This window comes from Typha latifolia, chromosome 3 (assembly GCF_019914945.1).
Source record: "Typha latifolia isolate L0001 chromosome 3, TyphaL0001v2, whole genome shotgun sequence".
Classification (NCBI taxonomy): domain Eukaryota; kingdom Viridiplantae; phylum Streptophyta; class Magnoliopsida; order Poales; family Typhaceae; genus Typha; species Typha latifolia.
In genome coordinates, this window is record NC_133088.1 from 3,101,069 (window position 1) to 3,126,155 (window position 25,087).

Genomic DNA, 25,087 nt, shown 5'->3' on the forward strand with positions numbered 1-25,087 from the left:
TCATTTTCATATCTCATCTTTACAATTAATCCCTAGCGTAAGGCCATAAGCATCATAGTTATTTTCTAATGAGTATTTAACCAAACTAAACGATTCATCTTCTAAACTTAATACTCTGAAGGGTTATATTTTGTACATACCATCATGTGAGCCCAGTAAATAAAACATGGAACTTATCAGAATTTTATGCTAATACTTTTAATGCTTTATTTTAAATATAAAATATTGATCTGATTAACATTTTATATATGTATAAATACTGGTAAGTTTAACTTTCTTACGTCGAGATTGAGATAGCAGCTGGTTATGTAACTGTATCCGAAAAGTTTGTGCCGAGAAACAGTGCAACCATTTTGTTTTCTCTGTGATCTCTGTCTACCCTGCAGTGCTCGAACCAATATGATGCTCCTTAAACTTAGGCTACCTGCCTTATGCCTATGACTTTTGCCCGTGAAGCATCGTCTCAACCAAGAAATTCTACCAAAGTGACTAATCTCGTCATGCATCTTATGATTGACTGTTTGACTTGCTCTGGCTAGAGAAATGTCCTGACAATTGACATGCTTATCATGATTGAGTCCATATCGGGCTCATCCTTGCTTTTCTCACTCTTTGAGATCTAATCTTCATCTAGATTTTGAGCGTCCTCCCTTCAAGCGAGAGGGTAAGACGATTGCAAAAGGTGAAGAGTCGATGACATGCACTCAAGCGCGTCCTCAGATATGTGTCAACTTATTATTAATCACAAGCTTTCATAAAAGTTAGCATGGATCTAACAACGCGCTCTTATCAACTCACATAGATCGATCAATACTAAATCCCAATCCAGTTAACGATTTAAATGGGACACCGTAAAATTTGAAAACAGTATCATATGAAGAGGGGTCACATCTTGACTTTTTTATTTTTGGTGCTGTTGGTTTGTTTCACATTAATGAGAGAGAGAGAGAGAGAGTCTGAAGTCTTGCTATTGGTAGATGACAATTGCATTAATATAATTAAGTAATAATGGATTATGAGGAGATCCGAATCGAGTCGGAGTCCGACCCGAGAAAGCGAGAGGGCTACTCCCAGTGCCTGTGCGCATCACGTGCGAAGCGGCAGTAATTAATAGTTTTCTCCGTTCCCAATCTCACCGAGGTACGGCTACATCGGACGCGCTGGCAGGTAATATACGTCCGGTGGGGCCCTTCTTGGGATTCCCAGAATGCCCCCGCACCCAATAAAACCCCGACCCCCTTTCCCCTAACTCTCCTCTCTCTTCTCTATTTTCCCCGCTTCCTCCTCTCTCGTTCCACTCACCTCCCTTCCGCTTCCCGTCCTCCGCCGGTGATCCCACTACTCGGATCGCTCCTCCGCTGGATCTCCACCGCGATGATGACACCTCCTCCCGAGGTCGGCTTACCGGATTCATCAATCTCTCTCTCTCTCTCTCTCTCTCTCTCTCTCGCTTCCTCTTCTTCTTGCGATCAATGGCAGAACGAATCCATTTCGTCTCATCGGTTGATCTTTGATTCTGTTTCTCTTCGTTGTTGCGACTGCGATCTCCTGCAATTCTTCTAGTTTTTAGGGTTGCTGCCTTGGGTTTGGAACCCGTTGATCGGGTTGAATTGGGATATTTTGTACCCCCGGGATTTGGATTTTAGGGTTTAGGTTTTGATTTATCTGTTAGGGTTTGCTTGATATGAGCTCTGATTCAGGCGTTGCTTTCTGTAGCAAGAAGATGAGGAGATGCTGGTCCCGCATCCGGAGGTCACTAGTGGACCTCAGCCCATGGAAGGTGATATGATTTCTTTTGCTCTGAAATTGGACGGTCTTATTTGAATCATAAATTTTGTGATTGTTTATAATTTTCTCTATTACTTCCAAGAAGTGATGGTTTAGGGTTTTTGCATTATTTTCTTCGTTTTAGTTTCTTGCCTTTTTAATTGATTATTTTCTTATTTCTATCAGTAATGCCGGTGGAGACAGCTACCACCGTGGAGAATCAACAGGTGGAGGAACCTCCTATGTCCAGATTTACATGGCCGATCGAGAATTTCTCCAGGCTAAATGTCAAGAAGATCTATTCTGACGTTTTCTCTGTCGGGGGTTATAAGTGGTGAGCAGATATCCATCACCCTCTTGTTTCGTTTGATTTCTCAACAAGTGATTTCTCTGATGCTTATATTGGTTTGGTAGGCGAGTGTTGATTTTTCCCAAGGGAAATAATGTAGACCACCTGTCTATGTACCTGGATGTTGCTGATTCAGCTAACCTGTCATATGGGTGGAGTAGGTATGCACAGTTCAGTCTTGCTGTGGTCAATCAAATAAACAACAGGTATACAATAAGAAAAGGTATCACTCTGCTGCTGCTTCGACGGTTAGTTCTGAAGTTGCTTTGCGTGGAAATTTTGATCTCTGAATTCAGATGTCGCTACTGATGCAACTTTGGAAACCACAATTCTAGTTGAACTTTTGTTGAATTTCTATTCATTGTTGAAGATATTACCCTTTTTCTGTAGATTGCCTGATAGTATTTTGGATAACCTCTCCTTTTCTCCATAAAGCATGTAGGAAGTGCTCTAACTCTGATTTGCGATTGTATCCATTTCCACTCTAGCTTAATGGCTCAAAAGCAAATAGTAACCTTCAAAATAAGTGATTAGCTAAAGCGGTTTTGTAGCAATCCATTTCTAATTTGCAAAATGGAAACTGAGAACTTGATTTTCTGATTGGAAAAACAGAGTTGTTGTTCCTAACATGTGCAGACCCATGACATTTTGGCAGTATAAGCTGTTTCCACCATGAAAAGGAAGAAAATAGAAATGAAGTGAAGAACTGTCTTCATCCAGCTTGATCCTAAGTTTAAGCAAAAACAAAAGGCTAAGTTTAAATAAAAAGAACTTGAACTAAGTCAACTGGTGTACTCCTTTTAATTATGCTTAAGTTCACTTCCATTTTAATATGTATCATTAGTTTCATTAGTTGGACAATCAATGAAACTATTGAAATGACAAAATCCATCTATTTATTGGTCAACATGGTTCTGGCACAAAACACTTAACTTTGTAAGTTCTTACATATTTTCAGATTGCTCGACTTAGATCTTTTCCTCCACAATACACAACATCAATTTAATGCATGTGAAAGTGATTGATACTTAACTTTGTGAGTTCTTACATATTTTCAGATTGCTTGACTTAGATATTTTCCTCCACAGATACACAACATCAATTTAATGCACGTGAAAGTGATTGGGGTTTCACTTCTTTTATGGCTTTAAGTGAACTCTTAGACCCAAGTAGAGGATACATTGTGAATGATACATGTATAGTCCAGGCTGAGGTTGTTGTTCGTAGACTTGCTGATTATTGGAATCATGATTCGAAAAAAGAAACAGGATATGTTGGTCTAAAGAATCAAGGAGCTACTTGTTATATGAATTCTCTTCTTCAGACTTTGTACCACATCCCATACTTCAGAAAGGTATAAATCTGCTGCTTAATTTATTGTCCTTAGATCAAAAGATCGATAAACCACTAATTTGGAACTTCATTTTCAGGCTGTTTACAGTATGCCTACAACAGAGAATGATTTGCCTTCTGGCAGCATTCCTTTGGCTCTACAGAGTCTGTTTTATAAGCTTCAATATAGTGACAATAGTGTTGCTACGAAAGAGTTGACCAAGTCTTTTGGGTGGGATACCTATGATTCCTTTATGCAACACGATGTGCAAGAACTGAATAGGGTTCTATGTGAGAAATTGGAAGACAAGATGAAGGTTTGGCATTTTAAGGCTGTTTGTATTTGTCTATTCTGGTGACTGAATCAAGTGTTTCCAACTATGAACAGGGGACTGTTGTGGAAGGAGCAATACAGAAGTTATTTGAGGGGCATCATATGAACTATATTGAATGCATTAATGTAGATTATAAATCCACCAGAAAGGAGTCCTTTTATGGTAAATAACATGCTGATGAATTCTGACATCTGCAAGTTCTGAACTGCAACTTTCTCCTTTTCTAGTTTTTCTGTATCTTGAATTCTTGACTTCATTTGATACAGACCTTCAACTAGATGTTAAAGGGTGCCGTGATGTTTACGCTTCATTTGACAAGTATGTTGAAGTGGAGCGGCTAGAAGGTGATAATAAGTATCATGCTGAGCAGCATGGTCTGCAGGTTAGAACCACAGTAGTGTAAAACTTAGAATGTTATGAATCATCATGACTGCACTTACTAATTGTGGTCATTCTTATGGTCCTTTTTATTGTGTTTGGGAGTGGAATAAGTTGAAGATGTATGTTAGTGGCTTTGTCTTCCTTCAGCTTCTGCACCCATTATGCTTGTCCAAAGTACTCATTCTATTTTGAATTATTATTATTATTATTATTTATTTATTTATTTTTAATTTTTTACGTTATCACCACTTTTCGAGTGAAACCTTTATTGCAACCTGATGCAAGCTTTTTTGCTTAATGAGGGACACTTTTTAGTTTGGCATTTCCTTTTCTGTAAATTGCCTATATAAGTTGAGTTTTATTTTCTCCAATCTAAGTCATATATTGATTTGTTTCAATTTTGTTGAATTTGTATCCTTTTACTCTACTTTATTAAACACAAATTCTTGCATGTTTTTTTTTTTTATCTGCACTTTTTTGCATAACTTTATCTAGCTCTAGCTGACCAACCCATCTCTACCTGTGCTTTGACACAAACCTGCAACTGTTTCATCATATCCCTACTTAACTACCAAAGTGCCTAAAATGCATGCACTCATACTTGGATATGCATTCTTTCTTTCTCTTTTTTATTTTTTAGTTTTGTTTAAGCTAAATGAATTCAACATTGTAAATATTGCTTTGGTTGGGGCCTTCCTTTACCAAAAATAACAGTTTGAATAGTCATTTATCATAAGGTAACAGAGAAAATGTATTATGTTCATGTCATCACGCATTCTGAGCAGATGAAGTGGATACATAGTTTGAGCTTTCGTTGAAATATTCAAAAGATATATTACCATAATAAACAAAATTTGATGCGTTGAATCACTGATGAAAGATTTCAACATCCTCTTGCTTTTGTGGTGAAAGAAAATTAGTCTTCATATTTTTCTTATTTAACCAAGCAAGCTGATAAGAATAGCCTATCTATTATTCTTAATTTTTTCAGGATGCAAAGAAAGGTGTACTTTTTATTGACTTCCCACCTGTTTTGCAACTTCAGCTAAAACGGTTTGAATATGATTTCATGCGAGATACAATGGTGAAGGTTTGTACTACTGTAGCACAACACCTGTTTAATTTCTTTCGATTATACCTCATATGTTTGTACAGGACATGCATATATAGTCATAGTCATTATTGAAAGTAGTTATAAATTATGATTCAATTTTGTGGGAAATCTAGTAACTGTGAATCTGTTTGTGGGAATTCCATGATGTTGCCATTGACTACAACTTAAATATATGATTGTCTTGTTCATCAATATTGTTGTTACATCTTGAATTTAGGAACCCTAATTGCTACAAAGCTGCCTCGATATCAACGATGGTTGTGCCGATCGTCATGGGGCATGCTGGTTGGTATTTACTATGCTGATGGCGTACTGACATGTGGCACGAGGGGTGTTGCACAACACTCTTTCTAGCAGCAATCCGCTCGCCGCTTGCCATCACTCTCGCCGCTTGCGATCGACCTCGTTTGTTAAGCTTGCCGTCTCTATTCGCTGCCGACTTCGTCGTCGTCGTTGTTTACATGCCTGAGCTCATCAATGAAGTTCGCTCGCTTCTCTATCATATGCTTTAGCTTGAGAAGGTGTAGTGGGTCATGTTCGGGTAAGGTTGAATAAAGATCCGCAACTTAAGTTTTTATTCAACTCGACTCAACCCACTACCCCTTCTTTCTCCTCGAGCTAGGGCATCCGACAGGGATGCAAATGGTGCCTTCATCGATGAGCTTGGGCATGCGAATGACGACGACGACGATAAGGTCGGTAGCGAGCGGCGATGATGAGTCGATAGTGAGCGGCGAAAGGTAAATGTGTATAGTCTCCCTCCTCTTTTCTATCCCTCATTTGCAGCACAGCCGACAAGTGTCATGACTCATGCCCTATTGGCCAGTGGTCGGCATGGGATGTGCCTATGGCACGGGCATTCTTGGTTGATATTTCATTGGCACAGCCATCCTTAGGGTGAACTAGAATTATATTTATAGCCCCTATTGGATCACTGATTAAGAAATAAGTCAAAGTCTTAATTGAATATTCTAGATCAATTTAGAGTTACTCGACTCTGATTTGGAAGTCTTTGAGTTTAATGAGAATAGATGATTCCTCTGATTCAGTACTAATTGATTTCTGAATAACTGGTTGATCTGACAAAGTTAGCCCCACTGATGGTTTGGTCATTAGTAAAACTGGGGCTTAGTTAATTCACTGATTCAACTCACATTGGATTAGCTGGCAAATCAATTTTTTAATTTGGCAGAATTTTTCTGAAAAGTAGTTCATGTGCCTGCATATGTGTTGCTGGTCCCTTTGCCGCTTTGCATATGGCAACTGCACATAGGATTTATTGGTGCCCCCCTAGCATATTTATCTTTTTCAATTGTAACTATTGCTAGACATAGAAGTCCTTGTATAGAGAGACATGTGTATCTTCCATGTTTTTTCTTCAGGATCTTTTATTCTTTTGATACCCTACTTGCTTTGCATGTATTTGTAACTTAAACATAGGGCACATGTGCACCTGCATATGCCCCAGAAATATAGATATGTGCTACGCAGTCTCTTCACTGCCTGCATACAATGGCTGCAATTTAGAGTATTGGTTGATAGACTCTTAGTCTTTATCTACTAATTTACATCTATAAACTAGTAGCCTCCTTTCTTCTCTTTCCATTGAATATCTTCAATTTTCAAATTCAAATGCTGCTGCCCAAAAATTCTTGCAGCATGCATCATGAATTTTGGTGTGCAAAAGTGATAAGGAAGAGGAAGCTATTTGCACAAATGCTATCGAACACATTGGGTTACACCAAACCTTTCCTCAGATTTAGGCAACTCCTATTTTCGGACCCGTATGGTTGGAAGATAAGGAAAAATACGGATTGAGATAAAATGAGGACTTATTCCAGAAGTAAAGAAATTATCATCCTAATTTCTCAGTGGGTGTTTAATTGGAAAAAAGAAAATTAATATGCAATAAGATGGTGTTTGGTTGTGATAATTGGGACTTGGGATATATGTTAAAGATGATCAAATTGATCTTATTGCCCTTTTCCTAGTTTAATGTATATATATATTTCTTATTTCTTTTCTTTTTTTGGAAGAGATAGGAAATAAGTTTAAAATTATATAGAAATTATATTTTTTTGTTTGACAAACGAAATTATAATTTTATTTTACAACTATTATATTATCATATCATGATTATTTTTAAAATTTTTGGCCAAAAAATATTTCAACTTAATTCACCATATTTACACAATATAGATACCATCACAAATTGACACCTCGTATTAAAACATTTTCATGACAAACATATTCTAATATGTTATATTATAGTCATGTTATAATTCGATAATTATATCATCATCACATTACAATTTGATAATATATTCTAATATATTATTGGAGAGGGCAAATTGCATTTTGGAATAGTTGGGTTATTCTAAAATCTTGCCCTTGCTAAAACTGGGATAAAATTATCCGAATAAGTGCCACTTATTATGTTTTCTTATTCTATTTGCTTATCCTGTGTTTGACATGGATTTTCTAGAATAAAGGGGAGTTTATCCCAGATAATCCCTCTTATTTCACTCTACCAAATGTGCCCTCTGTCTTTGCCTCCCAAATATAAATACTCTGTAATATTTTGTTTTTTCTGAAGCATGCTTCTATCAATAATCATTTTTCATTGGAACTTAGACTAGCTGTTGATCCTTCCCTTCTTTAGTCTTTTCTCACTGAAGCATATTTTTTTATCTATATAGACTTACACTCTGAAATGCAGATAAATGATCGATATGAGTTCCCGCTTCAGTTAGATCTTGACAAAGATAATGGAAAATATCTTTCTCCGGAGGCAGACAGGACAGTTCGCAATCTTTATACTCTTCACAGGTAACATTTTCAAGAGATTTTATTTGTACAAATTAGATATGATACTTGTGCATTTTCAACATTTTCTTTACTAACCGTACATGGTTGCTAGGTGTTGAGAGCTCTAAGTTGGAGAATTTATCCCTATTTTAATGCAGTCATGTTATGGAGAATGTGCAATAAGTTGCACCTCATCTTATTGTTTACATTTATGTCAGCATACTCACATAGAATCTATTAAATCTGTAGAAGTATATCGCAGTTAAGAGATATAGTCCACACCTATAGATCATAAAAAGAAGATATATTTTTCTCTTAAAAAGAACAGAGACTCTCAGTACCTACTGTTGAGCATCTATCGATGCTCAAGCAGCCATCCCACCTAGATCCATGAAAGTGTTGGTTTGCTTAAGTTCTAGAGTTATTGACGCATTTTGTTAGGAGTGAAAACGGATCCGATACGGACTAGATAGCGCTCAATCCACATTCAGATCCATATTTTTTGTCCGGATACCAATTCGGATATGGATATTAGACGGATAGATAAATTTAAAATCATATCCTAATCGAACGGATACGGATAATTTTCAGATAGAAAATCGGATCTTAAATGGATGTTGATTGAATTTTAAACGAATTATAATATTTTATTTAGACATAATTAATACAAAAAATTGAGAGTTAAAAAAAATTGTATGTCAAATTCATATAAAATTAGAAAAATTAATCTCTACAAATAATATATAACACATTATTAGCAACAATATCAATATTCACTATTTAAATAACCAAACTAAAAACTGTAAATCATTCAAAAAAATATGCGGGTAAACGAATATCTAATATCCGTATCCAAATCCGAAAATTATATCCAACTCGTATTCAAAAATTATATCACCCGTATCCGAAATTTTTTCAAAAATTATATCTGTATTCAAATCGGATAGGAATTTTTTATCCAAATCCGATCCGAATCGGGTCGGATAGCGGGTTGGGTCGGAGTTAATCCGACCCCGTTTTCACCCCTACATTTAGTCCATCTAGAAAAACCTTGCCTTATGCTTTTCATGAAATGTTGGAATAATTGAGTTTCCATGTATCTTTGTGGTGCGTTGCCTTTTGGATAGGCAAGTGAATATGATTGCCTGTTCGTAACTAAATCCAAGCCTGAAAATATCCAGACTGAATTATTTTGATCTTGAATTGCAATACATGACCTTCCAGATATGTTTTTGCATCGATTATAGAAGTTCCTATGCAACCTTGAACTTAAAAGTCGGAAGTAGTTACATTTTTCTATCAAAAATTATTGCATTGTAACTTTCCCCATGAGGTACATTCTTAATTGTCAATCTTTTTGAATACTTTTCTAACTATTGTTGCTTATTATTCAATACAGTGTTCTTGTTCACAGTGGTGGAGTGCATGGTGGCCATTACTATGCCTTCATCCGCCCAACTCTCTCTGATCAATGGTAAGTCAACACATGCTTATTCATTAGAATTGGATTGATTTTCTCTTGATTTCTAAGACTTGTCTGAACTTTTGTAGCAATTGTCAAGCATTCATGTAAGATAGAATGCTTTCTAAGCTCACCATATGGTTTCTCTGATTTTCTTATGGATCACTGTCCTTTTGAGTGCATGATTCTCCCACTTTGGCCTCTCTTCAGTTCCTGAATGTGGTAGAGAGTTTGATTAGTTAGTAGAGAGTTTGATTAGTTATAAGCCTCCAATTATATCAGCTGTTTTATTTTAGCCCCCACTATGTCACAGTCGAAGAACTACATCAGGGAAGGGATTTTTCCCTGACTGCCCTTCATTTTTTTTGAATTTATCGTTACTTTTGTTGTTGTCTCCCCTTTATGTAACACCGGATTTTTCCTTATCCATTTCATCAGAGTAGGTCTACTGCCTTTTTATATAATGCCGAGGAATTGACATTCTGCTTTTATGTTTTTATAAATAATTAAATACAATCACTTTTCAGGTTCAAGTTTGATGATGAGCGGGTAACGAAAGAAGACATTAAAAGGGCATTAGAGGAACAATATGGTGGTGAAGAGGAGGTATTCATACAACTTATTGCACAATTAGAAGTTTTATTCTCCTTATTATCTGATAAACTTTAACACCATCGCTTGTTTGTTGCAGCTACCTCAAGTTAATCCTGGTTTCAATAATGCTCCTTTTAAATTTACAAAGTACTCAAATGCATACATGCTTGTATATATCCGTGAGACTGACAAGGACAAAATAATTTGTAATCTAGAGGAGAAAGACATAGCTGAACACCTTAGGGTAAGATAATTTTTGACAACCTGCAGCTACTATGTTGGTGTGTAGAGATAGTTGGTTGATGCAAGGTCCCTTATCTTTCTGCAGATAAGATTGAAAAAAGAACAGGAAGATAAGGAACACAAGAAAAAAGAGAAAGCAGAGGCTCACCTGTATACCATTGTAAAGGTGTTTGTTTGTATTCTTTTTGTTAAGTTTTGAGTCCATTTTTCTTGGTTGTATTACCTGTAATTTTTTCCTTAAACAAATTTATTGATGCATTCAGGTGGCCTTAGATAAGGATTTGGTGCAGCAAATTGGAAGAGATATATATTTTGATCTTGTAGATTATGACAAGGTCTGCAGCTTCCGAATCCAGAAACAGCTGCCTTTCACCCTCTTCAAGGTAATGTTTTCCAACCTAGATCTAAATAAAGGGTATGATTTCTATGGCTGTTTTGGCAGTTTTGTACATTTTAGAATTAGTTAGATAGATGTCGCTCTGCCTTATTCTAAGTTCTTTTTATTATTACGTTGCACATTTTTTGTAACATTTACCTACGTTAAATGCTCCAGCATTTAGTAGGCTGCAAAAGTTTCATCATTAAAAGTACTGTCACCTCAGGTTGGGGCCTGTCCTACTATCAGGAAAGTAGGATAGTTTATATTAAATTATTAATATGTAAAAGATTATGATATAATAATACACTAGAAGAGCTTTCTAAATCCTATAATGCTATAACCTTGTTATATAAATAACGATAAACATGTTATTCTTTTAATCTTTTGTGTTTCATTTTTGATCTATCGCCTACTTTGAAGGGTCAACAAGAATTCTAAAGTTTGGAAGATAAATAGAGATTCTAAAAATTTATAGCAAGTAAATGTTATATACTTATAACGTATTCAATTTAACTTATTGGTGGTTTGATGTGTATGAGCAGTGGGATACTGTCCTTCACTGGTAAAAGGGTTTTTGTAGGTCTGTTTGCTGACATGGGACCACAGCATTTAGTTGGTCTGACATTTCCGAATCAGTTACATCCAAATATTTTCTGAGAATGAAATTACTAAATGCACAAATTTTGTAAATAAATCAAGAGAATGAGATAGTAAGATAGTCAGAACTTCAGCCAGAAATTCCGAGCATAAATTGTGGGACCAATATAAGGGCACTGCCTCTTCCTATGGACAATTTGTTCTGTGCTACAGTTAGTTTCTCTTTTAAGTTTTAATAATCTCAAACAGTTCCACGTCCTATTGACAATTTGACACTGTTTCTTTCCTTGAACAATATGCTACCATGCTACAATTAGTTAGTTTTTCTTAACAATTTCAGATGGAGTCCATAGTTATTGTTTTTTTATTTTCTCAATCTAAATTAAAACTGTGGACCAACACCAATTTTCTTTTCTTTTTTTGTGTGCACTGTGCATAACCTAAATTATAGCTTTAGCAGTATCAATATTTTTGTGCCAGGAAATCCTGTAATTTTGTTGAACTAGTGTTGCTCAATCTTCATTATATTTGTAATTTGTGTATTGCAGGAGGAGGTGGCTAAAGAGTTAGGTATCCCCGTTCAGTTTCAACGCTTTTGGCTGTGGGCTAAGCGGCAAAATCATACATACCGTCCCAATCGGCCATTGACTCCTCAAGAGGAACCACATTCTGTAAGTTTTTATACCAAATTGCAAGTAAATGTTTGGAACTTAAGAATTGTTATGATGAGGAAGCCTATTTGCCAAGATTTGAATGTTGATCCTTCTATTATCCAGAACTGTGTTTCTATTTTTTTTCTCTATTAGTTCTCTATAATAACTGCAGGAGCGCAACAGAATATTAGAGCTTGGTTTGACTCTTCATTTACATGTCATCTTTATTACTACGTAATTACCAGAGCACACCATTGGACCTTTATATTTTAGGTTAATAGTGATATTCTTAGCCATTAGATCATTTTATATTGGATATTGCAGTCTGGAGTTGTTTTGTTATCCTTAAAACAATCTATATCTGATTCTATATTTTGTAGTCGTCTTTTTTGGCATTTTTGCTTCATGCTGTGTTTTGTTTGACATTTACTCGTCTCTTTTGGTGTTTCTTTCCTGTGATAGTCATGCTATATGTTGCACCCAGCCATCTGAATGGGCTCATTTGACCTGTTTAAGTTGATTTTCTTTTCACTTCTCAAAGAAATGAACCTCTCTGTAGGTTGGACAACTAAGGGATGCATCAAGCAGAACACATAATGCTGAATTGAAGTTGTTTTTGGAGGTTGAGTTTGGCGCTGTGAGTTGTAACAGTCTCTATTCTAGATTCTCAGTATTCAGCATATAGGCTGTTCACCTCTAGTTGAACTTTTATATATTGCTTGATGTGTGCCACTGCTGATGTAGCCATTGTGACATAGGATCTTCGCCCTCTGCCTCTACCAGATAAGACAAAAGAAGACATCTTGCTTTTTTTCAAGCTTTACGATCCTGAAAAGGAAGAAATGAGGTATTGCTACTTTCTTAATAGTGTCAACTTTCTTTCTTTACTTCTCAATTTTCCTTTTGGTCTTCTGACACTAAAACATCAATTTAAATTTTTTTTTCTACCATAAATGAATACAGATATGTGGGAAGACTCTTTGTTAAGGCTTTAGGGAAGCCCTCTGAAATTTTAACGAAGCTGAATCAGATGGCTGGTTTTCCTCTAAATGAGGAGATTGAACTTTATGAGGTTAGATTTCGTGAAACATGCAAACTAGTTGCCCGGAGTTCTCATCCTGTCCCTAAGTCTTTGTCCTTGTTTTGTTTTGTAAGTTATATTTCTGGCTGTTAATTCAGCTGATGTGTTATGATATCTTTTTACCTTTATAATTGTACAGGAAATAAAGTTTGAACCAAGTGTGATGTGTGAACATATTGACAAGAAACTTTCTTTCCGATCTAGCCAGGTCTATATGGCGTGTGAACTTTTTCGGTATTGCTTATCTTGCTATCTTCAATTTAATGTTGGCTTATCTGGTGTTTGCAGCTTGAAGATGGGGATATCATTTGCTATCAAAAATCTTTATCACCAGATAAAGACCAATATCGCTATCCCAATGTACCATCTTTTTTGGAGTACGTCCACAATAGACAGGTACATTTCTCTGATTTGGTGCTACTTCCCCACCCTGATGTTTCACCTTCTGCTATGAGTTATTTGTTTCTCTTTTTAAAAGTATAATTTGATTGTGGCATGAACTCTCTCAAAATAGTTCTGACTATGTTGAAGGTTCTTACAGTTTGTCTCTAATTGCACCATCTACTAAAACTTTGTTATATCTTTGAATTTAATGTTACTTATTATGTACTTGAAAAGGGTTAAATACTACTTGGAAAGCAGTGTAGAAAAAAATAATCACATATAGTGTGGGGATTGATCTTACACTTGAACTCTTTATCATTCCTTGCATTACTGGAATACTAGCAATTTAAAATTTTCCTTTATGGGTTTCAATAGGGTAGTTCTCTTATGTCTATTATTTTCTTGTCCTCTATTTACATGAGGTTAACAAACTAGTAGCTAAAGTCTACGAGAAGTGTACAAAACGTCAACCCCATGGCAAGGCATTTCGGATGGCTTCAACAAACTTGTTGAAATCTTTTATTTCACCTTCTACTGTTTGTCTTCGAGGACCGACACCTAACTTTTTCAGTGTTGACGAATGAGCTTTCTCCTCTTCACGGTTGCCACTCTCTTTTGACTCATGCTTTTGTTGATGCATACTTGTGAACTAGATATTGTCAGGAACATAAGTTATCTACAGTATTAAATCCCGTTGATGCGTTTGCAATGGTCAATTTCCATAATGAGTTTGATGCCAGTGCTAAGACAATCAAATTTCGGCACCAAACTTCTGTTTTCTCTTGGATCTTAGTCATTTGGGTTACGACTTTGCGCAATGATTCATGCTATGCAACATTTAGCTCAAAAACTAAAATTTGAAGGTAGTTCAACCGTTCTGAAACTGTGACCGGACCATTGTTATAATGTATTTTCTTCAACATATGGAGAATGGCAGTAAGGCTTGCCCCTTGCATTGTAATTCATGGGTTCAAGTCTTGGGATACATCTTCCCTCGTTAGACTATGCATAGGCTGGAGCCTTGTGCACTCGGTGTCCTTTTACTTTTCAATGCACATCTGGAATTTGTCTCTCTATATGACTTTTTGAACTTCATTCTAAGAATTTTAAATAACATGATCCATAGGTTGTCCATTTCCGATCAATGGAGAAGCCAAAGGAAGATGATTTCTGTTTAGAGATGTAAGTTCCTACTTCCTACGAGTTAGTTTTTAATGTATGGATTGTTAATATTTACATTTTTTTCTCTTTTCATTTGACTTATCCTGGTTTTATGCCCCTTAAATCCTCAAGGTCAAAACTGTTCACTTATGATGATGTCGTCAAAAGGGTTGCCCATCAACTTGGTGTGGATGATTCATCAAAAATTCGGCTTACATCTCATAACTGCTACTCCCAGCAGCCTAAACCCCAACCAATCAAGTACCGAGGTGTAGATCATTTGTCAGACATGCTGGTTCACTATAACCAGGTCATCTTCTTTTAGTAGCATATATTAGGCCAACGTAAACCTCTTGTGTATGATATCCTTGAAAGATCTAACCTTTCCTAGTGATGTTGCATGGTTCAGACTTCTGACGTACTGTATTATGAAGTGCTGGATATTCCCCTGCCAGAATTGCAAGGTTTGAAAACCTTAAAGGTCGCATTTCATCATGCCACAAAGGATGAGGTTTGTTTGCTAGCTTGTTATACCTGTGACCTTTTCAGCTCGACTTATTTTTTGAAACTTGAAACCTAATGTTCATGTTATCAGGTGTCAGTTCACTGTATCAGACTGCCGAAAAATAGCACTGTTAGTGATGTGATCAATGACCTGAAATCAAAGGTGACTTCATGCATTGTACATGCAATTCCTTTTCTATGTGAATTTGCTGGGCCTTATGTAGTCTTGACATATTTCTTTCATGCTTGGATCTGATTAGTCTCTCCTTTGTATTTGTTATGGATCAGGTCGAGTTATCTCATCCTAATGCTGAACTCAGACTGCTGGAGGTCTTTTATCACAAGATTTACAAGGTAATAGTTACAGTGATTCTCTTCAAATCTCTGAGAAGCATTGCCACTACAAGCAATCTAATTGTCAATTCAAACTAAACTCTATTGTCAGCAATATTTTTCTTTTTTTCATGATATCTAGCTGATTCTCTCAAGGATTTTTTTATCAATTAGTAAACTTACATTAACTGATGGGACCATAAGATTACATGCTTTATTTACATACTTGGTGAGATATTCTGTTCAGGATATCATCCTCTGAGCATTTAGTTTACAAAATTTAGAGGGCAGCACTTGGTGTGATAACAAGGTTTGCCCATTCTATCCAAAAGGTCATAAGTTCAAGTCTTGGAAACAGACTCCCCAGGAATGAGGGTAAGATTGTGTATGCTTCCCATCCCTAATCCCTTGTATGTGGGAGCCTTGTGAGTGGAAAAATTCATTCTCTAGGCATAATCTGTGGAATAGTACTAAGGCTAATTTTATCTTTTTTCGTAGGACTATGTTAGTCTCCAGGCATAATCTCTTTATGGAATAGCATTAAGGCGAAATTATCTTTTTTTAAAACTATTGCCAATACTGTGATAAAGCTTCACCACCTTTTGTTCTTTTTTATGGTAAGTCATTCTTCCGTGCAATTTTTGCAGATCTTTCCACCTAATGAAAAGATAGAAAACATTAATGATCAGTACTGGACACTGCGTGCAGAGGAGGTACATTTTTGCTCTTCAACGTTCATAGTACAGCAAATTCTTTTTTTTTTTTGGTGGGAAAAAGCTTTGGCATCTTATAGTTACAACAATGTGATGAGCTAGAGGTTTGTGCACCTTTAGGCAAACTTAGATTATATTGCTATAAAAGTTATTTTTATCTTAAAATATACTCCTTTTCAGATTCCAGAAGAAGAAAAAAATCTTGGACAACATGATCGTTTGATTCACGTGTACCACTTCACCAAAGATATGCAAAACCCAACGGTAAATGAAAATTTGAAATTTAGTGTTATTTCAGCTATATGTACTGTTCCTTGTGGAAATAATACATGTTGGACAAAATCACAAAAGTCTTAGTAAGAGATTATTAAAAAAAAATACTTATACTATTGTTGTTGATTTCTTTTAAAGGTTTTTTCTTTGAGGCCTATTTGATTAGTTACCTCTTATTTCAAACTGAGTTTTACTTTTTTATTCCAATTTTTCTGTATGGTAGTCATTGTTTAATCTCAGTCAACTTGTGGCAATTCTCACAGTTGGCCCTGTGCCCCCATTTGAACATTTAATTTTTCATTCCTACAGCAAGTTCAGAACTTTGGGGAACCTTTCTTCTTGGTCATTCGTGAAGGCGAGACTTTATCTGAGGTTAAGGTACGCATCCAAAAGAAACTTCAGGTTCCAGACGACGATTTCTCTAAGGTATCACTTCTTTTACTGATCTCTCTCTCTCCTTATTTACTTGTATCTTCTGTCATCTTCATTAAAGTATAACTTCTTTCTTCAACAACATTTACAACCATTCTATTTGGAACTTCAGTAGCAAAAGTACTTACCATAAAGATAGATTTGTGATCTTATATCTTCAGTCACATTGAAGGCAATTTCTTCCTTCTTTTGAGCCTTCCACTTCCCATTGTGGTGGTCTCACATCTCACCTAATTTGCTCATATGGAAAAGTATGAGTGGGATAATTTTAACTGTAAGATGGTTTGGACCAATTGAATACTTTAGATCGCATTTCATTGTTGGAACTCTATAATCCACTCAACGTGGTTGAAATAGGAGAATAAGAAATTGTTGAAAGTGTAAAGCATCTTGGTCTACAACTTATGATTCATTTGGAAGTCTGCCTAGTTCTGTGATAACTTGTCCAAGCCTTTAAGGCCTTCTATCAGACAAGTTGAAGTGTTCGTCAATTCATGTAAGTAATCAAGTCTCATTAGGCTAGGTAAAATACGATTAAGCTATCTGCTCTATGACCGCGTCACTCATAAGTGCTGATTTTAGATTGGATTAAAGTATAAATTCTGAGGCCCAAATTTATTAACATGCTCTGATTTTCTAAATTTGGTTCACAATCTACTCATCTTTAGGTATAAATCCTCTTGTAAGATCCTTGAAACCACTTGGGTCCACAGGTGATGAAATAGAAGATAAAAGAGTATTAGTGGTCACTTTTAAATAGATATCTCTCGTTTAAATGTACTAGCAAAAGTTTTTCAAGGAAGCTCTAGGTTTCTTTATGGAAACACTAGATGACTAACAGAAGTTTTGATTGTACCTCTTATCTATGGATATGAAATCTGGAGAAACTTGACGTAGTCAAGCTATAGTTTGCCATCTAACTTCACATAGAGTTGAATCCTAACAAAAAATCTCTCTAAAATTCTCATGACTTAAATTAAACTTGCACTGGAATGCACAATTTAAAAATGAAATGACTTAAATCTGATGCATGAAAAAATGAATTAGAAAAGACCAGTATTGACCTAAATATTCAGGTTGTTTGGGTCAATGATCATTCAGAATGTAAGCTCAAGAGAGTGCTCAGGAGATGTTTCTTTTTCTTGATCAAATCTTTCGAAAAACATGTTTACCTTCTGACTTCTACCAGAAGGTTTCAAGACTATGCATGTGCTTATCACTTGAATTTGCCAACAAAAGTTGACAAGTTTGATCAACACTATAGCTGTAGAAGTAGATGTGCACAAGTATATATCAATGTTGGTATTTGCTGACAGACATCTTCATTTGACAGACATTATGTCAGTCATAGTTAGTTATCAAGCTCTCAGATAATACTATATTACATCCAGGAATAGAAAACTTAAGATCTTCTTGAAACCCATATCAATATTCAGACACTAAGTTGTAAAGTTAATTAGCACTGACTTACAAAATCAATTCTAATATAGACTTGATTAAATTTTGGCTTGTTGGTAAATTGTAACTTTGTATAATATACATCAAACCCCTTAGAAAATCCAGATTCCAGATAACTTATAGTCCCTTTTATGGGAAAAGGAAAAAAAGTCTGTATGACCCAGTCATCTTATTAGTCTTGAGGATATTATATATATATATATTAGTGAATTTATTGAAATTAAATTTGCCTGTTCTTGAGGGCAATATATATAACTCTAGATACTCCATAACTGTCTCCACTCTCCACATGTGAACTATACAACATGTATGGCAGGATCTAAACTCTATCCACCTTTGTCACTTTACATATATATACTTGTAGATATTTTTCTTCTATACTAGGAACACTTGAAGAAATATTTTGGGTTCTGAAACATCAGAAGCTGTGTTTGGGAACAACAGAAATATTAATTTGGAAGGTTCATTAGTTTTTTATTAGATCCACATTTTTACTTGATTGTTTTTCTTAAGACCGAAAATAGTTGACCACAGTCAATTACTTGTTTCCTTGCGTCTTCTTAGAAGCACGTGTTTTGTATGCCTTCAAATCCAACCTTAGTCCATGTATTCATGTTTGGTTCATGAACCACTTGAAATCGAACTGATTTTAATCTTTTCTGCTTTTTGTTTAGCTTGGCTCACTGTAAGCTAATTATGACAGTTTGAGCTTGTCTTGTTAACACCCCAATCAGAGCTTGAAGCAACTTTCTGCATATCTGATCCATAGCCTGTTTGTCAGCGGATCAGATCAGTTGTAGTCCTAACCCTTGCCTTCTGTTGCCGAGGCTTACTGCAAATAATATTCTTTATGCATACAAGCTTTCCTGACCATACATGGTTCTGTAACTTGTTTTATGCTTTATTTCATTTAAACCAAGATGTGTTTTTCTGTATCGTCAGTGGAAATTTGCATACTTATCACTTGGTCGCCCTGAATATCTTCAAGATTCAGATATTCTGGCTAGTCGATTTCAGGTATGTAAATTGACTGATTTCAGGTATGTAAATTACTTGTTAGCTATTTTAGAGAACTATTTTTGACTCAATTTTCTTGGTTGTGTTTAGAGAAATGTTTATGGTGCCTGGGAACAGTATCTGGGATTGGAGCACTTGGACACTACCCCAAAGAGGTCACACCCAGCTAATCAGGTATTATGAAATCTTTGCCCAGTCCAACCCAAATTATTGTAGCAATTAATCCTTTAATAACTTATTGACATTTCCTACCACTATAAATTGCATAGTGCACTTTAATTTCTTGCTTTTCCAATAAACAGCCCAGCACTGTATTTGCAACTTTTTGTTATTTCTCTACTTGCAGAACCGCCACAGTTTTGAGAAGCCAGTGAGAATTTACAACTAACAAATATCCAAATCTACACCCTTGAGGTGTTCTGAAACTTGACAATTTCGCCCAATCTGTGGATAATTAGACCAACATGTTGATCCTAACAGATGATCCCATGAGGTAAAGGTGGTGGTTTTACAGCTTAATTTGCTGGCGTGATTTGTTATTCTTCTGCAGCATGGAAAGTACAATTGTGGAGTGCATAACCTCGACTTTGTCAACCCCACATCCCCTTTTTAAGTTCTCTGTGCTTCTTCTGCAGAATGTCCTTATTTCTTAGGGTTAACCTTCACAATTCCGTTGTAATTTGGTATATAAGAGTTTCCTGGTTAGGCGATGTATACAGGGTAGAGTTTGCCGTTATTGGTCATTTTCTGCTTGTCGATCCCAGTCTTGCTAGTCTATTTCTGTTCTTCATTAGATTGTTTCTGGGGGAACTGAGAGTTTTGTATAATGGGCAATTGTTACGCTGGCTTTTGAGACCGCCAGGACTCCTGTAAAGTGATTCTTATCAGTGTTTGGCAGGTCAGTGCTGGCTGCGGCCAGAATGGTCTTAGTAGCTTTGACAACTAATTATCAAAGACCAACTCTAGAGTCTTTTCATCGATTCCTGCAGAAGACCTCGAGAAAAGAAATTGAAGGAATGCTCTGTTGCTAATGTGAAAGTAACTTTTGGAGTGTTCATGATATCTCTCTTCGGAAAGCTCTTAATAAATGTTGTTCTAGTTAGTTCTGTTGATTGATATATGGATGTTCTTTGCTAAACATGGTACCCTTGGTTGTATATATGCATTCAGTGTCATGGGCAACTGCTGTTTTACCTTTTATCCAAATTGTTATCCCAGTATGTACTAAATTCTAGAGGCGCAAAAACTGAAGCTTCCACCAAGAGATGCGTAGTTACTCTAATTTAATGAGCCGCAAAGACTTTAGCTTCCTCTAAATTAATATGCCATTGTGTACCAAGTACCATTGAGCCGCAAGGACTTCACCTTACACCAAGAAACGTATGGTTATTCAAATTGTACGTCTCTTCGGTGGTAACATGAACGAACGCATATTTTCTTGGCATTGCTTAGTTCATGTTCCTGTTTTCGGAGAAATCTTGAGTTACTGTTTATCTAGCTCTTACGGCAGAAGAATGCATCTACAGTTCGATAGACCCGACTTTGAAGGGGGGGGGGGCGATGAAGATGGCATTACTCATAATTAGCTCGAACCATAGTATACTAGTATTTCTGGATTTGAATACTAATCACATTGGTTTTAGAGAGAAAACTTGGTTGCTTTATTGGCAGGATATAGTTCTCATGCATGCTTGTAAGTTTAGATTCGTTTCAAAATCCCCGTGGTCGTTGAAAGATTAATGAACTGAACAGGATGGATATATATATATATATATATATATATTTGTACTCTAATAGGTTACTGTCAGATTGCAAATGTATTGGAGATTTTTCATTTGGCCACGGTTCAGTAATTAGAGGAACAAAATGCAAATTTACCTATTATCTTTCATAATTCCGTGTCATTATTACTATTTACATTTTCTGTTGCTTGTTTGTAATCTTTCCGCTGCCAACCCAGGAAAAATGCTCAGGCATTATCGTTAATGTGTAATATCTTATAAACAAGCAATCTGCATTATATAACAAGAACAATCTGGTCTGATGACAAACCTAGATACAGTTTGGCGGCAATACTAAACGTGCAGCAGAAAAATGCAATTTGACAAGACTGAATAAAAGAAATCACTGCAAAACAATTACTGATCTCCACAGTTAGAAACGAAAAGCAAAACAGTAATTCAGCAATGCAATAGTAGGGGCACTTTTGGAACATAACAGAGCGTCAATCTTTCAATGCTGTAGCAGTAACAAGATCGATTGGCAGTGCCAAAGTAGTAGAATACCTGTGGGTAGAACACTTACCTGCAGATGGAGTTATACAAGTGTTGCCAGTAACACTATAAAGCTACAATCTTCACTCCTTGTTCAGCACTCTTGGAACTTTGATGTATGGATCATCATAACTAGGAAGAGCTTCTATTAGGGCCTCCCTGTGTTCGATAAGAATAATTGTGTTGGTCAAAATAAAGAAAAGGCATATATCCACTATGGAAGCAGGTGTGATTGGTAGAGCACAATATTCCTAACTTGTTATCAAAAGTTTCTGGAATATCTTCTCGCGAACAATCAGCAGCTTCAGTACCTGTGTGCAAAACGGGTTTATCGGATAACGTGAACCAACCAATGCATGCAAAACTTGGTCTTTATAATGTGAATTAAAATCTAGCAGAGAAAATTTAAAAAGGTAATGCCAACTTCGGAAACAATGAGTTGTTCCCAGTCTCAAATCAATCCCAAGTCAGAAACTCAGCCAATCTTAAATCATGTGATGTGAACTAGATCAGATAAGATCACATCAAGGAAATATTTGGGCTTGACTGCTTATGTAGTTTAATTACAATCTAAATAGGTTACAGTTTAAAAAAATATTCATCAGATATTCAAATATTATGAAACAACCTGGATAAGATCGACCTCATGATCTAGAACTTTCACATTCAAAGTTTCTTCAAATTTGAATTCTATATATGGCGAAACGAAGGGCTAATTTCCAAAAGAATAAAAAATATTGATTTAAATAAGTCATGTTTATCTTTAATGTAAGTTCTTAAGCCAAATTTTAATTTGAGTCAATTTATGACTAGCCTCTATATATATGTGCAATATAGCCCTAATTTAATAAATTAATGAATTAAGGAAAATTTATTGGTTAAAGCCCTTATCATCTATCTCTTCCCTCTCATCTTAGCTGAAGGCTACAACTTCCCCCACCTCCTTCCTCACCAACTGATGCCATATCTTCTGTTGGCAAGGTCTCATTCAACTCATAATTTCTCTCGTTCACTGCACCACCCTTATCCCTAAGAGACGGCCTCCTCTTCTTCATCTTCTATTCCTCTCGGGTAACAGATTTCATATTGACCTTCGGCCACTATTTGGTCGGTAACTCAACTAACCGGCAAAATCCTGAGATCTTCGATCCATTGGAAAGCTCTCTTCCAAAGCAACAAAAACTCAAATTTCAAAAGGATCCAACGGTTAAATAATCTGTAATAATCTTCAAAAGTTTAATGTAAAATTCTATCCAAAACCATTACGAATCGAATCAAACCAGTTTGTATCATCATGGATATCATACCAAATAGAAAGTACTCCACCAAATAGATCAATTGTATGACTGAAGCTTCTGTGAAATATCTAACAACTAAATATTCAATTTTATGTGATCAAGAAATACTTGAATCAATAAAGATGCAATGATCAATATGAAACTCTTTAATTTTTCATCTTTGCTGATCTAATGTGATTTCCCAATTATTTTTCAAGAAGCTTACAACTCAGGCATGCGACCTTAGGTTTCATTTCTTCTAGAGCCTAAAAACCCCAATAATCAGCTGTTTCTGTTGATGAGTTTACAATGAGATTAATGTTGCCCATAAACTGATTAAACCCTTTCCATCAATTTACAATGAATAATTGGGTGCGGTGCATGTGCATGCCCGTGTGTGTCAGTTTAGATTAGCATAGACAGCAAGGTTGCTTAAACTATGTTGCCAAGTATATTTCATGTGTCGCACAATTAGTTACTGAATAGCCCCTCTGTCAAAGAGAGTAAGACTTCTTGCATCTTGCCTCAAACTCCACATGTTTTGAGCCTCATGTATTGCATTAACTTCACTAGTTCTGTGATGAAGGCACCATGCTCTACATGTGCTTCAAAATAATAACAGAAGCAGCAGTAACAATAACAGCAAGAAGACAATAGGTGATGATGACGATGATGATAGGACTATTGCAAAGCAACTAACAGCCACCAGAATAATAAATGTAATCCAGTAATACATGAATAAAACAAGGTCAAACATGTGGAAGATGAGCATTAATCTGGATAAGTCAAGATAGTTTTGTGTTGCTAGAAACACCTAGAATGAGAGGACCAATTCGGTGGTATTAATTTCCAGCACCAAGAATAAAAAAATATGCATATTTCTGACCAAACAAAAAGATCAAAATCAAGTTTTGACGAATTTAGTTGCGTGACTGAATATTAACACCATTTCTTGCTTTATTTAATCAAATCATGTCATTATAAGGTTATTCATAGAAATTCATCTTGTTCAAGTAATGGTATGCTGCCAAAACATAAAACCTACAAATGCTTGACACGTCAATATAGGTGTCGAATACAAGCTAAACTTGATGGAACGAACGAATGCTAATTCAATCTAGGTTGACACTTGCCAGCATGAAATCTTATACGTACTAGCTCGAAGCGAAGGTTCAACACTTTCAAGATTGACAGCCTGAAGTTGCCCGAACCTGTTATCAAGCGAAAGAATAAAGGAATCACTTCTAGCTTCAATACCCTTTTATACCATTAATGTTTGATATAAAGAATGAAAAAAAAATGTAGGCAGAGAATAACTTCTAAAATCATAGTCTAGACAGTAAAGTAAGAGCGAGAGAAGGTAACAACATAGGCTAGCAACATTTGATGTGCATATTCGGAAAAAAGGCAAGACGAACGAAAGGGATTTTCTCATAAGTAGTCATTCAATTCAACTCCGAAATCTAGAAGGCAAGAAAAGAGAGGTGAATCGGAGTACCAGTCGATGACTTGTCTAATCTTGGGCGCGAATTCTTCAACCTAGAAGGCAACAAGAGAGAGGAAACCGTAATGACATATCCCGAAACCCTAAGAACGAGAGAAGGTTGGGGAGACGAGGAGAGCATTCGTAGTACCTCCTGAGGGGAGAGAGAGATGCGAGCGGCATCGGCAAGGCGGGGGACGTCAGGTGGCTCGAGGGCGGAGCACCGAGTCGAGGAGGAGGAGATGGGCGAGATGGAGACGCATCTCGGCCACAGCTTAGGCGGTGACCCGATCCACCGCAGTCTTGGGAGGACGACGGAGGAGATCATATTGTGCGGGACTGCGGGTTATAGAAAGCAGAGATGAAGAAGGAAAGAGAACGCTATCCCTTTTTTAAGCCTTAGACCAGACCATCAATTGATCAAATCAAGGTCTGATTGCAGGAGCTCTCGAGATTCGTGAGACGACTGGCCCACCGTCCACGTACCCTTGGCGTCAGACCCTGGAAGCCATATATATAACTGGCATAATAGAGAAACGATCTAGTTAAGGTAGAAATTAGTTAACTAAATTCATATGATAGTAATAGAAAAGGAACTAGAAGAAAAAGAATTGGAAGAACCACACTTGTGAGACGGTAGATTCTAGAACCGTCCAGATTGTAGATTGCCAAGAAAAGAGGAAA

At 36.2% G+C, this 25,087-nt stretch overlaps 2 protein-coding genes across 3 annotated transcripts; one reads left to right on the forward strand and one right to left on the reverse strand.

Annotated features, from left to right (window-relative positions):
- Positions 1-1,257: 1,257 nt before the first annotated feature.
- Positions 1,258-20,552, forward strand: LOC140783574 (ubiquitin C-terminal hydrolase 13-like). Its single transcript, XM_073130492.1, has 32 exons — positions 1,258-1,395; positions 1,717-1,780; positions 1,954-2,101; positions 2,182-2,339; positions 3,205-3,470; positions 3,547-3,765; positions 3,837-3,945; positions 4,050-4,165; positions 5,156-5,254; positions 7,998-8,107; positions 9,486-9,560; positions 10,076-10,154; positions 10,240-10,386; positions 10,471-10,551; positions 10,649-10,768; positions 11,910-12,032; positions 12,574-12,651; positions 12,773-12,861; positions 12,978-13,086; positions 13,235-13,303; positions 13,384-13,491; positions 14,606-14,661; positions 14,773-14,950; positions 15,050-15,151; positions 15,236-15,307; positions 15,433-15,498; positions 16,125-16,190; positions 16,371-16,454; positions 16,773-16,889; positions 19,296-19,370; positions 19,461-19,544; positions 19,717-20,552. Exons 1-32 carry the CDS (start codon positions 1,375-1,377, stop codon positions 19,756-19,758), a joined length of 3,330 nt encoding a protein of 1,109 aa, XP_072986593.1. The 5' UTR covers positions 1,258-1,374; the 3' UTR covers positions 19,759-20,552.
- Positions 20,553-21,367: 815 nt separating this feature from the next.
- LOC140785316 (glutamyl-tRNA(Gln) amidotransferase subunit C, chloroplastic/mitochondrial) lies at positions 21,368-24,891 on the reverse strand. Of its 2 annotated transcripts, none has more exons than XM_073133153.1 (5): positions 24,555-24,891; positions 24,419-24,459; positions 24,054-24,131; positions 21,900-21,954; positions 21,368-21,802 (listed from the first exon to the last, which is right to left on the reverse strand). In XM_073133153.1, exons 1-5 carry the CDS (start codon positions 24,584-24,586, stop codon positions 21,727-21,729), a joined length of 282 nt encoding a protein of 93 aa, XP_072989254.1. In that variant the 5' UTR covers positions 24,587-24,891; the 3' UTR covers positions 21,368-21,726. The 2 variants fall into 2 exon arrangements, with proteins under 2 accessions (XP_072989254.1, XP_072989253.1); XM_073133152.1 differs by having other exon boundaries at positions 24,076-24,131; positions 24,555-24,797.
- Positions 24,892-25,087: the final 196 nt, after the last annotated feature.